The sequence below is a fragment of the Porites lutea genome, chromosome 11 (genome assembly GCF_958299795.1).
Source record: "Porites lutea chromosome 11, jaPorLute2.1, whole genome shotgun sequence".
Classification (NCBI taxonomy): domain Eukaryota; kingdom Metazoa; phylum Cnidaria; class Anthozoa; order Scleractinia; family Poritidae; genus Porites; species Porites lutea.
In genome coordinates, this window is record NC_133211.1 from 27,314,068 (window position 1) to 27,327,864 (window position 13,797).

At 35.5% G+C, this 13,797-nt stretch overlaps 1 protein-coding gene across 1 annotated transcript; it reads right to left on the bottom strand.

The window, feature by feature from the left end:
* Positions 1–282: 282 nt before the first annotated feature.
* On the bottom strand, positions 283–13,760 carry LOC140952767 (mitochondrial enolase superfamily member 1-like). Its single transcript, XM_073402216.1, has 15 exons — positions 13,598–13,760; positions 12,653–12,761; positions 11,966–12,081; positions 10,932–11,018; positions 10,246–10,272; positions 6,344–6,384; positions 5,811–5,842; positions 4,789–4,827; positions 4,274–4,391; positions 3,744–3,831; positions 2,839–2,953; positions 2,271–2,462; positions 1,917–2,016; positions 1,182–1,263; positions 283–1,090 (listed from the first exon to the last, which is right to left on the bottom strand). The coding sequence occupies exons 1-15, from the start codon at positions 13,673–13,675 to the stop codon at positions 983–985; spliced, it is 1,332 nt and encodes a 443-aa protein (XP_073258317.1). The 5' UTR covers positions 13,676–13,760; the 3' UTR covers positions 283–982.
* Between the last annotated feature and the right edge of the window lie 37 nt (positions 13,761–13,797).

Below are 13,797 nucleotides of genomic sequence, written 5' to 3' on the forward strand. Positions count from 1 at the left end.
CGGATGTGCAGGTGAAACAGTCAAGTGATTTTTCGTAGATTGTTCCCAAATTTTGCCCACGAGTTATAAAAGAAAAAAAAAGTTTTACATTTAGCAGAGTAGCCAGGGTTTTTCCACAGGTACGAAAAATTTTCAAAATGCACCCAAACCCTTCAGCTCATGCATTTCACGAAGGTCCTGAGACACTTTTTTCCATTAGAGCGCTATGCTATGAGATTCAAAAGAACGTATACCTGAAATGAAACCTTACCTTTGTGAAGTACACACTGAAAGGCTTAACGATTCCTTTCGAAATGGACAGCGTAAAATTTTTGCCCTTTTATTTCCCTTGCCATAGCCAGTAGTAGCAACCTCCTTGGTTTCATATCTAATTCGCTGTTCTTAGTTGCGAGAGCGCGTTTAAAATTAATGTTCTGCTTAATTCCACTTTACAAACATGGTTATAGAAGGTAAGAAGAGACGCCTTTTCCAGTCCATCAAGACTTTTCTGAAAATGGCGATCTAAGAAAGGATCAACAATAAATGGCGCTATTCTACAATTGAAAAATCTATATTGAAGCTAAGTTAATTACACGAAATAAACAGCTGAAGTGAAGTGAAGCTGAAGTTGCCCTTAATCCGATCCTTTAAATTTCTCACTCTCTATTTTTTTTGCCTACACTGTAATGGAGCCTCGTTCACCAATCATGTGGCTTCTCCGTAGAGACATACATTTGCGACTTTTTCCGGGGGATACCAAATCACGTGGATCAACTTTACAAGCTTAACTCACGTGCCAGTTCGTCATGCGTAACCACACACAGTAAGTCTAAAATACGCGTTCTAAGTAACCCCTTTAACATATACTTTACTTGACATATCCTAACTTCCTGGTAAAAGTTTTCTGAAGATTGAGTCTGCAGTTTTTTCTTTTTACATACACAAAAATCATTTGATATCATAAAATAAATCTGTCCTTAAAAATATTGTTTTTTACTGTCACTTAAATTTTGAAAAGTCCATTTTTAATTAGCTTTTGCCATTCTGAACCCCTTGGAAATTCGAATGCATCTAAAGATTCTGTCTTCATTTCTGCACTATATCCTGGGTTCTGAGAAGAAAAAAAAATACAGTTGTTGCTGCTGTTGTTGCTATTTTGCTGTTTTAACTCCATATTCGATAAAAGAAACCCAAAAACTCACCATTGGAACTTTGTAAGCGCCATTCTCTACCACACAAGGATGGATAAAATGCTCATGAAGATGATCAGCAAATTCAGTTACCCTGAAAAAGAAAAAGATGTACCACATCAACAGAGAATAAAGCAGCAAAGGGGGAAACGCTCAGTCTAGCCCTTGGGATATATGAATTTCACCAAAGTTAGTTTTAGACCCATAAAACGCTTGAAATTAATCAGAAGTTGGTTTCCGGAAAGGTCTGAAAACCTTTTATTTCAGTGTTGTCAAGAGACAAGTCAACAGTCGCCATTACAATAATAAATTATTGTTTTCGATATATCAGTATTCTTTTTTAAGAACTACACCTCGGTAACGATCATGATGGCCCAGATGTGCTATCATGGTAGCTCTTGAGTTTAAATAAGTTATTGCAAATTACTTTTTGACCAAATGAAGGCAAAAGCAAAATTAGTATGATTGACTCAAGAATTATCTACTTAGAAAGTTTTTGCAAACTACTTTAGAGGTCATCAATGTGCCAATAACATCTCGACATTGTGGTACCAGGAACTCAACTCTTGTAGTCTCATATCGGAACTACAAACCCTAGGCACTTAGACTATCAATGCAAACTGAGGAACAAATAGCTAATACTGCTGACTGTTAAATATTTTACCAACAGAAAGCAATATAAGGCAGGCAAGTATTTCTCATTAACAGTGCTGGTATTATATTATTTTTTAAAAAAGATTTTCTAACCTGTTTTCTAATGATGCTGAGACACAGATGTAGTCAAAGATTGAAATGTGTTGAATGTATTCACACAAACCAACACCACCACCATGAGGACACACAGGAACTGAAGTCAGGGACAAAAATACAGAGGGGTTAGAGTTACTTGTGGTGGGATGATATTAAAAGAAAACAACATTTTTTGCCTTAATCTCCCTGTATTTTACTTTGTTTTGGGCTAAGGATAAGCAGTTACAAGTGGACTGTGGTTGAAATGTGGTAACCAAAATGACAGATCTTCTTGAATCGTAAGAATAAAGAACAAAGCTACATGCACATGCTATTGTATACAATCTTTATTTTAGTAATAAGTAATTTTACCTCCAAACTTAGCAGCCATGAGCAACACAGCCAATACTTCATTTAATCCACCCATTCGACAGCTGTCAATCTGGCAGAACTGAAATCCTTTAGCCTGGAATAACTGTTTAAATATGACCCTGTTTTGACAGTGTTCCCCTGTAGCCACACCAATACCATAAGGTTCTAGTGCCCTGGAAATAGCAGCGTGACCTGTATAATGTTAATCAAAGGTGCATAATATGCAACTGACTCTCTAAATTCCTAAAATGCAAAAACTCAAATTATAAGTCACCTGCTTAACTGAAAAATTAAAGCTTGTGTATCAACATTCTAGGAGTTGTTACGTTTGTCCATGCATGGCATTTACAACATAACTACTAATAACATGGGGAATATCTCAGTTATAAAAAAAACACAGCCAGAAAAAAATTGAAACTCCTTTTTTTTGGGAACATTAGAGTGGTTCACAGTACCAAATAGGACCAAACAAAGCAAAAATAGAGACTACTCTCCCAATTTTTAGCCTTATTTGGCTGGTACACTGTAGCAAAAAGGTACATCTGATTATCTTAGGAGTTAAAATCACCTAATGCGTCATCTGGAGAGGTTGGTTCTTCTATCCAGATTGGTTTAAATTTGGATAACTGTTTCATGTAATCAATAGCTTCACTGACATCCCAGCGCTGGTTTGCATCCATTGCCTATGAAAATAATGTATGGAGCACATGGATTCTAAAGTCTCCATACTAGTTTTGGAAATATGTTCCTTGTCTGATGCACATGCGCATCAGATACCATAATTTTCACAAGATAAGTGCATGAAACAGAAAGTGAGAAGCCCATCATTTTGGAATATCTAAACAAACCTTGTGGAGTCAAAGTAACGCAAGTCAAATCTAATGTTTATAGATGCTCATTCAAATTAGAGCACTCATTAATTTGATACCATTGAGAATTCATTGATGGACTTGTCCAGGGAAAGCCAAATACCTCTGAATTAGAAAAATCACGTGAGAAATGACGCGAAGTCCGAATCATTGCTCAAAGTTGCCTTGGAATGAACCTTTCTCCAGGTCGACAAAACTCGATTTTCCAAATAAATATAACAATGACTTGCTCTCCAGTGTTTTTGATTTATTAAATTTCTCTTGTTATTTTAGTCAATGCAGGCGATCTCTTGCCCCCAATGCTTACACGTTTTTCACCTCTTTTTTTCTTGTTCCTTTGGATACTGTTTATAACCAAATATGATAAAACAATATTATAATATGAGTCCAAGCATACTCAGAAAGAGGTTTTCAGTAAAAGACTGAAATTAGAATCAAACACTAGGGAAGATGGTGATGATAAAGGCGGATTTCTACTGACATGTATTGCACACATACTTTGATTTTATTCATGGGTTGAGGTATAAAGTTTTTCAAACTAGCAAAACTTGTGTCCAGGTCAGTGTGGTCCTCACCATAGCTGCCTGTGTCTCTTAAAACTTACCAGAAAATTATCCCATCCAATCTCCTCTCTAAATATAGCTGCTCTCCTAATGTCATCATTTACATCGGAACCAACTTTCATTTTAAATCTGTTGACAACAGCAAAAGTTACAACATATATATTTACTCCATCCATACAACCACTGTAAAAAAAATCAACACACACACTGCATGACTACTTTGATATTTTTTTGATGTAAAAAGGAAGGGCCTCAGTGGAGAAGTAAATTTTCAGGTTATAACCTCTTAATTATAGTTTTAAATTGAAAACTATCCAACAGTACATCATTTCTTATACATAAAAGGTGTACAATACCTACCCACACATATTTGCTTACGACTTAGTAAGATTCCTTCATAATATTCATTTTATTATAATTTTATAATCAGCTTGTAAAATTATACAAGTCCAACACATAGGGAAACATAATTGTTTGAAACAGATTGTTTAGCAAGTTTCCCTAGACTGGTAAAACAAACAAAGCTACCCTAAGGACCAGCGCCTTATAGGCATGATGCACTTGAACAAACCTTGTCCAACCAGCTTTAAGATACGTTTGGCACAGCTCACGAAGCTGACTGTCTGTGTATCCAAGCCAACCGGCAGACGTTGTATAAGAAGGATATCCTTTGGAAATCATCTCTTGCTCTGAAAAAAATCGTAAAATAACATGTTACGGTAGCTAAAGTTGAACTTGAGCCTGTGCATGTCATTTAAAAAACTATAATCAAATCCTACTAATGTTCAGTATCATTTCCATTTCCACAAGCACATCAATAAAAATTATGTGCTTTGCATTACATTTCTTGGTAAATTTATGGCAATATGCATACGCTGACCTTGTTTTTAACAGCTCTCGTAAAATTTTCATCAAACTAATGAGAAAATATGCCTCTATACAAGAACGTCAAGTTATAAATTATATGTAAAATAAAATGTACAATTAAACTAACTGCAACAATGTACAAGTTTCAATTTGTTCAGTGTCACCAAATTCACTCTCTTAGACACAGAAAACTGTAATTTCAAATATACATGTAGTTACCTCTTTGTTTCTTGCTGTCTGCATTTTTCTTCAAAATATCTAAAAAGCAAAATTTTTGTGCTAAGAAGATGCCCAATATGGCTATGGAATTAAATATAAATGTACTGCTTGTAACTGCAGAATGCATGCATGCAGATGTCAATGAATCAAGTTTAATAAGTTTATTGTTATAATTATTATAACAATATGTTTTAAACAAAGGCCATCAAGAAGAAGTGAGGCATCCATCTTCCACAAAATGAATTCACTAGAAGTAGTACAGGTTGCAAACAAAGATGACTGGTGAATAGATGATGATGATGATTACACATTTCTGTGGGGTATTAACCCTTTGAATGCCAAGGACGTTTTATATACCAGCCACATAAATATAATTATAATAACACACCGGTTTTATATGATATGATTACAATAAATTCTTGGCTCCTCGGCTAGGGTAATTTTTAACAATAGAAGTCGCATGACACTAGTTCATTTCTTTTGCTTCATTCCCCTCAGCCTCAAGTCAAGCATAAATTTTAATTTGATAATTGATGCTGGCCTCTAAAATAACTTTGTATTTCTTAAATTGGGAAGGGAACATTGTCAAGTAAGAACCTTTTTTCGTTTATTATTGCTCATTTCTAATCCTAAAGTTTACAAGCACTATTTTTCTACTCCAACTTGTTTTTACCCTCATTAAATGAAATGGACTGGATGGATTGATTAATTATTGTTCCCATCAATGTAATGTACACATGCATGTTCATGTACAGCATTTGCTATATGTACCATGGTGAGTCAATGTATTTTGAATTGCAACATTATTATATAGTACTGATATATTACAATAAATTTATTCAAGTAGGGTGCATAATGTTACTGATTTCATTTCTGGATTCTGGATAAACAACTGGTGTACAAAATACTTGTTAAAGTACAGAATTGTACCCATTGTCATAATCAGGAGGCTTTTCCCCCTATGAACAGTCAACTGATAGCATAATCAATAACAAAGTAAAATACAAAAAAGCATGACAAACCTATTGCTTCTTCTTTAGTGAGTACATCAGACCTGAAGAGGTTTAATAATGAATAGTCTTGTGATTGAATTAACGTGATCATGTATTAGTCGATGACAAAGAAGGCTGAATGAATGCTTAAAGTTATGATCAATACTGTTGACTGAATTTTTTGTTTTTGTTTGAATTTTAAATATTTCAGTTTATCAGAAAATGTTGCCAAGGAAGCAAAACTTCATCAGCCCAATAAGCTTTTCTTGACAACAATTTGACTTTTCCTGATTTGAAGTTAACATTTGAGTTACATGACTTTAATAAAGATCAGCATCACCTAACCTGCCAGAGTTGATGGCGATTGGGGGTTAGAATAAGAGTGCAGTACATTGTACATAATTATTGCAGAGTCTACGATCTTACAAACTAGTAATCACTATACACTGTACATTAAGTTAACTTTAGGCAGCAGTTAATCACAGCATTCTATTACATGTACTCCTTTTAAAACACAAAGAAGGGTCTGATTACTGTACAGCTGAAAATTTGCATATACTTACAAATAAGTGAAGTCTATTGTTGACACCACCTGCTCAGGAGGCTGTATGGTAAAAGAAAGATAACGTAGTTGTCAACTGAAGGGCTTCTGATATTTAATCATTATGCAGTGGTGCGGTTTCACACAACTGAGCTCAACAAATCTCATCCAAACTCATAATCCACAAGACATCTCATCATAGATTAACATATAGATTTAGCCAGGGCTAAAAGCGAAGCTCTTGTTATTAAAACTTGTAAACAAAAAAAATTATATCGTCTAATGCTAAACGGGAAGGCCAATGGAAATGGCATCAATAGATCTAATTAGCCAAAAAACAAATTGCACGTGCAGCACACTTTTTTTTCTAATTAGCAAAACAACAAAATTTGCACGTGCAGCACGCTTTTCGTCCTTCTTTGCCGTTGTTTTGCACAACTACAACGCTGTTTTGTAGGACTAAACGTCAAACTTCCTAGTTGCACATTATTTTTATGGAGGAATTCTTACCCAATTGTCTCCTGTGTTGATGTTCGCTTTTATTTTTCACTGCCGCTCAGTTTCACCTTGCTGGCCACTAGCATTTCTCATTGTCTCACAGCTGCTTTGAATTTTCATGTTTTTCTTCCTACAAAATTCTTCTCTTTTGTTCTCAGAAACTAGCTCTAGCTCAGTTTCTCTGTTATCCACGTGAGTGTAAACATCAAAAATACCCTTAGAAAAAATTCTACCCTGCAAAAACCCTGTGAGAGCCCTGTAAAATCCTGTTTCCAGCCCTGTTTACGTTATTTCAGGGCTGTAAACTGGCTGTAACAGGGCTGTGACACAGCTGCAACGTACTTGAGTTAAAACAAGTGGAGCTGTGACAGGGCTGTAAAAGTGTACATAGTTAAGTATAACAAGCCTGTTACATGGCTGTGAAAATATCCAGTTACCGTAACAGGGTTAAGACAGGGCTACCTAGTAATGCAGAAGAACTAGCACAGGGATGCAGAATGGCTGTGTTAGGTACACATGACAGTAATCGGGTTCCTGCAGAACTGTGAGATGTCTATTTCTGTTCACACAATGGATAATAATCAAAGGGCAGTAACAATGTAGCCAAGTATGGTAAACTCCATAAATCATGAAAGATGGCAATATTTTTCAAAGTCTAAGAGTGTTAAAAGGAGCGAGGGTCAGCTAGATCATTAATAACAAATAAAACGAAAAAGAACTTGGTGAAAATGGTATCGCTAAATCATCAAACACGATTATTGTACGCCTTTTAATATGCTGTTTTTGGTTTTGTTTGGATTTTCTTGGTTTTTTCTTCTTCTTTTTTCATTGACACTTACTTTAATTAATTACCGATTTTGTGGCTACCTTTGTATTTTTAGGTTGGTTTCTTTATAAGACTTTTATCTCATGTTAAAACGAAGACCTTCTTATGATCAGCTTACCATTTTTACAAACACCTATTTCATTAGCTCCTGTTTTTCCTGTTCTTTTAAATGAAAAAAAAACCGCTGTAACTTAATTAATTTTTTACAGCAATGTACTAAAAATGAAAGACTTTCAGATCACTTCAATTTGTTTTCCTGCGTGAGAGACCTCTGCAAGCACGGAATTAAATTCTTTCCTTAGAGATCGAGGGGACTTCAATATTTTCATTCCATGACAGACACGCCATTGGTAATTCCCTGGAGAAATCCAAGACTTTAATCTTATTGGTCAGCACTTTTACCGGAAGATCGCATTACACATCTCCATTCCTGAAACGACTCACGATCATTTGAACGAAAGGCGAAAATATTCAAATGCTTTCTGCATCCAGTTTAGATTTAGAAAGGCTGTAGAGCGTTTTTTGCTGCTTTTGAAGCAGAGAGTGGAAAAAGTATTAGCAAAAAAATAACTGTGCTTTGACCAGCTCTCAACGAATGGGAAACAGATCGATCTGGTGGACAGAAAACATTCCGCGGCACTTGCAAGATTCAAGTATTGTTTGCCCTGCCTAGTAATTCGTACACCATTAAACAATTCAGCAACAACTGAAACACAAATGGATTGGCTCTTAATTTTCATGAGGAAATGTAACACATTGTGGATCATGAAGGAAAGACGATCGAGGTGAGCGATTTCAAATAAAGCTTGTTACAACGAACAAAACAACTATAAACTGTCAACCTCGGAACCGTTGTTACAATGGAACAATTCCGTGTTTCATCTCTTATAATTGCGGACAAAAATCGTCCTTTTTTTGTTTTTTGGGACAGTTATTGTAAAGTCGGCATTTTGACGTGCTAGTTGTACATTAAATCGAGCAAAGCAAGCAAGTGTTTACAAGCCAGATCAGACTGTTGCATGCAGTTTAAATTTTGTTCTGTCTATATTTTTACACACTGTAAAGTCGGCACGTGAAAAATAAAGTAACGTTAAGTTCTTAATTGACTGTATTTACTGTTTTCCTTTATCGAAAGTGTCCTTTCAATGTATGTTTGTTGAAATGCATTGCTTTTGTTACTTAAGTGACGAAATGGACTAAACCAGCCGTTGGTGGTTCAACTTTGAAGCTTTTTGTGGCGCAAATCGTTTCTTTGCTTCAGGAATTTTCATGAGTTCAAATATGCCTAAAAAAGATTAAGTTTCATCTTTAATAGATGTGAAGTTATAAAAAATTATGTTCTGATAGTACTATAATTCTAATGTATAGAAGTTAAACGGTTGCTGTCTAAAGTGTATATTGTGTGAGAGGGAGTATCACAACATTGGCACCTGGAAAAAAACAGCCTTGTTAACTGCCAATTAACAAGTTGTAACAGGGTTGTGATGCATGAAACCTGTACCAAGGCTGTTAAAGGAATGCCACAGTGTAAAAACAGCCTTGCTAACTGTGCCAATTCACGAGCTGTGGCAGGGATGTCCATCACAGGGTGGAAACAGGGTTGTAACATGGCTGTTACAGGGTGTCTACCAAGAAATTTTGAGTTAAACGTGACAGGGCTGTTCCAAGGCTGCTACAGTGTAGAAACAGCCTTGCTAACTGTGCCAAATGACGAGCTGTAACAGGGTTGTTACAGGTTAGTTTTTCAACCCTGTTCCAGTTATGCTACAGAGCTGTTACAGGGTAGAAATTTTGTTAAGGGTAATGTTGAAAAAGACACGACTTTGTTGTTGTTTTTTCTTTCTAAAAGTCCGGGCGGCCATGCGATTTCTTTCTAAATAAAACCTTGAGTTGCATTTGGGTTGCCATACCTGTTAATTGAATTATTTTACATTGGTATGTCTGTGGTGCGGATGGACGGTCAGGCGGGCGGGCGGTCGGTGTACGGTCACGTGATCACCAAATTTTCTCGGATGGGTAGTTTACCACATTTTTTTACCCATGGTGCTCCGCTGCGCGCTTCGCGCGCGAGAGCTCCGCTAAAAACCAAGATTCTGGACAAAATAACTTAAATTTATGCTCATTTAATTTAATGCAAAACCTCTGAAATTCCTGATAAGGTGAATCTTAGAAATGAAGTATTTTAAGCAAAATATACTCAGGTTAGAATATATTGCATATAAAAAAATGCAAGTAATTTATCACAAAATATACCTTTTTGAGGCACAATCAATGTAATCATTTTTATTTTTTTCACCAGCCAAACTATTGATTGCTGTTGTAAACTGGTATTTCCTTTGGAATTAACAATAACAATCTTATGATAATAATAATAATGGTAATAATAATAATAATAATAATATTTAAAAACAACTTATTTTTGATTGGCTTAATATGAATCAAAACTTGTATGAATTTCAAAAACTATATCAGAAACTAAGGAGATGGGAATTATTGTCAGTGAAGATTTTGACAGTATTTTTCATTAATTAATCTTAACCATATGGCAGTTCTCTTACAGAGTAAAGAAAATATATAATAATAATTATCAAGAGACATACCATATCTACTAGAAGTTTCCAAAGTGGCTGTAACAAAAAAAGAAAATGGCAAAAAAGGAATTAATTTTCTAAACAGCCCTACAGGTTTGCCAATATACATAATTTGTACAGCGAGACTCATAAAAATATCCCACAATACTAAACCGTCTAATATAAGATATATATATCTAAGGGTTTTCACTAAGAATTCTAGTATCAGGAGAACGATGTAACTTTACAGGAAAATATTGTGAAAGAGGCTCCATGTCTCAACAGAAAGTAGTTTATATACCGGTAGCCTATCACATGTTAACCGTAGAATTCTGTGCAGTAAACTGAGAATTCTCCTATCTCTGATGCCTAATGAACACCCTGATATATATGTATAACAAATCCAAAGGATGAAAATAAAGTTGCAACTTGGAGTTTCACCCACTAAGTGATCATGATCAGATTAAAAGTTCTATAAACACAGATTTCAGCTTGGAAATTCAAAATTTAAATTTTTTTGTTCATTTTATATGATACTATACATTTGTCATAGAGTAAAATAAACATCAGGTGTAAATTATTTTTAAACTACTCACTATGTTCATAGCATTTTCCATTGTTTAAGTTTTATTACCATGACAATCATTAAACAAAGAATGTAAAAGTGAAGCTAGTGGGCATAGCTTAAAACTAAAGTTCACAACAGTCTACAGTACCTTGCCTTCAATTTTTGCCCAAAGATCCCATAATGCATTGACTACTGCGGCTAGTGCTAAATGAATGACACCTTTTTCTGGACCAAGCTGAATCAAAAGTGAAGAAGTAAATGACATTGATGATACAATGTAAGATGTTGCTGTGGTGTAACTCCACCTGAACAATTATTAAAATATTTTAAAATTAATGGTAAACTCTAATGATGTGAAGAATTGTGCAGACCTCGACGAACAACTTTTTTGAATTACTTATTACTATCTATTTTAGTGCAACTCCACCAGAACAAAACACCCTTATCAGCAAAAGTATTCGTAAAGCCTGCACAAAGACATATTTTTATTAAAAAAATATTATACAAATGATTTGAACTACAGCTGTTTATAACCTGAAACTGTGCCTGCACAAAGCAGTTTTTTAAGTATTATAAACAATTATTGGATGGGGTTTTGTGATATCTGGAATAATCAAGGTCAAGGTAAGTATAATCAGGATATCACAAAAACTGAATCTAATTATATTACTGTTTTATTATACACTTTTTTGAAGAAAATAACAACAAACACACCGTTGCAAGGAACCTGAACTGATATTGTTATTGGAAATCATGCATTGCACCTGCAACCTTCAGGTAAGTTAGTTATCTGCTAGCAGATAACTACCTAATTTTTAGGTTACGCTGATTTCCAAAATTAGCTGTCAGGCTCTTAACCAATGAGAAGATAGAAGTACAATGTATAATCATAGTGCTAGTGTACAGCTGTGTACAGCTGCAGCTGTATGTGACAGGTTGGGAATAGTCATATATTCTACCAGGGTTTGCAAATGAGCCTTGGAGCTGAGCTTGGAGTGAAGGGGTTGTTTTGGAATTTCTTGAGATTTCATTCATATGCAAAACCATAGCCTGATCTCTATTAACTTTATCAGCTGACTATGTCCAGTCACAGTTAAGATTTTGTTAGACACTGACCAATCACCAAATAAAAGTTAGTTGCAGCTCTAGATCTGGATCATCATTATTATAAACTCATCATACCCATCTAAACTGGCTTTCGTGAGCTAATTCCCGCCAAACTCTTGCAAAGTTACTGAAAATCTCCTCAGTTGTTCTATCAATCAGCATTTTACCATAAGTTTCAACAGCTTTCATGACTAAAAGAGAAAGACAAAAAAGTATTACTAGTTTATTTTCACATCCAGATGTGAACAAAACTACTACATCTAACAGTGTAAAGTGTAAAAACACATGTAGTTTGGCAATCAAAATTTCACACAATGATTGACAATGTGCACCTTGCTTTGGAAATTAGTAATAAATTCTCGATCAGAAAAAGGAAGGAGGGTAACTCTATAAGGGGACCATTAACCCCTCCTCTATCCTTTAAGTGAGGTGCACCTTAAAATTCTACAATATAAAAATTAAATTCAGTGCATCCAGCAGAAAATAATACAACGTACATGTACAAATAAACTGAGTAGTTATACATGCATGTTGCTGACTGCTCAAGTTTTTCTTTTTCATCTCACAAGTGTGAGCTCTAATGTAATATGACACAATTTACTTCATGTAACAGCACCTGGACTCCCCTGGCACCTAACTTTTACTCCTTAATTTGATCGGGCAGGGATGCCTTCACACTCTTGTACATGTATATTATACATGCCAAAACAACACGTGTGAAAAACACTGCCTATACAGATGTTTATTGTATTGGTTGTGTACCTAGCTCATTTCCTCGTCCCAAAGTAAATGTAAGTCCATGACCTTCTTCACCAGTTCCTTCATCAGTTTTGAAAATTATATACACTGCAGAGTAGTCAGGTGACTTGTGCTGAAAAGAAAAGCAACAACAACAACAACAACAAAAAAACAAAAGAAGCTTTATACTTTATATGCTAGGATTTTTGAGTTCTTTGTTAAGCGTTTATGCAGTGGTCCGTGGAGCAGTTGCTTTAGCATCTTCCCCACCCCTCCCATCTCTTATTTTTCTCCCTTCTATGTTTCATCAGTGTGACGGGTGCCTGGAATATAATGGGGGCTCATGGCTGGGTTGCAGGGATTTGCCAGCCATGTGGACAGCATTCTATCTAGGGGCTGGCAGGCCACAGTGGAAGCCCCTGGGTATCCCAGGCACCCACCTTCCACTGAAATGAGGCAGTTGGTTAAGTAAAATATTTAGGTCCACTGTCCCCATCCCCATTTTTTTTTTCACCCACGTGCATTACTTGGGTGTTGATGGTTAGAGTGACTGTAGGAGTCAAAGACAATGATTATCCAAAGTAATTTTTTTGGGGGGAGAGGCGCACACAAGGTTAATCTCCGGTGTAATATAATTTATTACTCACAGCTGACATAAAATAAAGAAAACAAAACATCCTTAACAATGAACCTAACCCCGACAATAGTCCATAAAACAAAGGAAACTTATAAGCTTATTACACCGCGGATGACCCGTAAACAAGGTGTATTATGATCTCGGTGAAAATATTCTTTTTAACAGTTTATTTGTATTGTAGGACATTTTACTATTATCATTATTAATTTAATTTAATTTTTATTTATTTTGTTATAAACGTCTTGCGTGATGGCACCCCAATTGCAGTAATTTTTGAATATTTGGTGAATTACATAAATGTTTGAATACAATGTTCAGCCCCTTATTCCTACCATAGCGTCTGATCCGTGGAGTTCCAAAGAAGTTGGAAATCGTATATCTCGGACAGACAGTCCAGTAAGCTTCACCATCTTGTAACAAAGCTGGATTTTTCTCTCACAAACCAAGGAGAAAGAGTAATCACGAGACTGGATATCTTACCATCTTCTCCCTAACATGACCGAGTGAGACTGAAACTAGTGTTGGGCAGTGT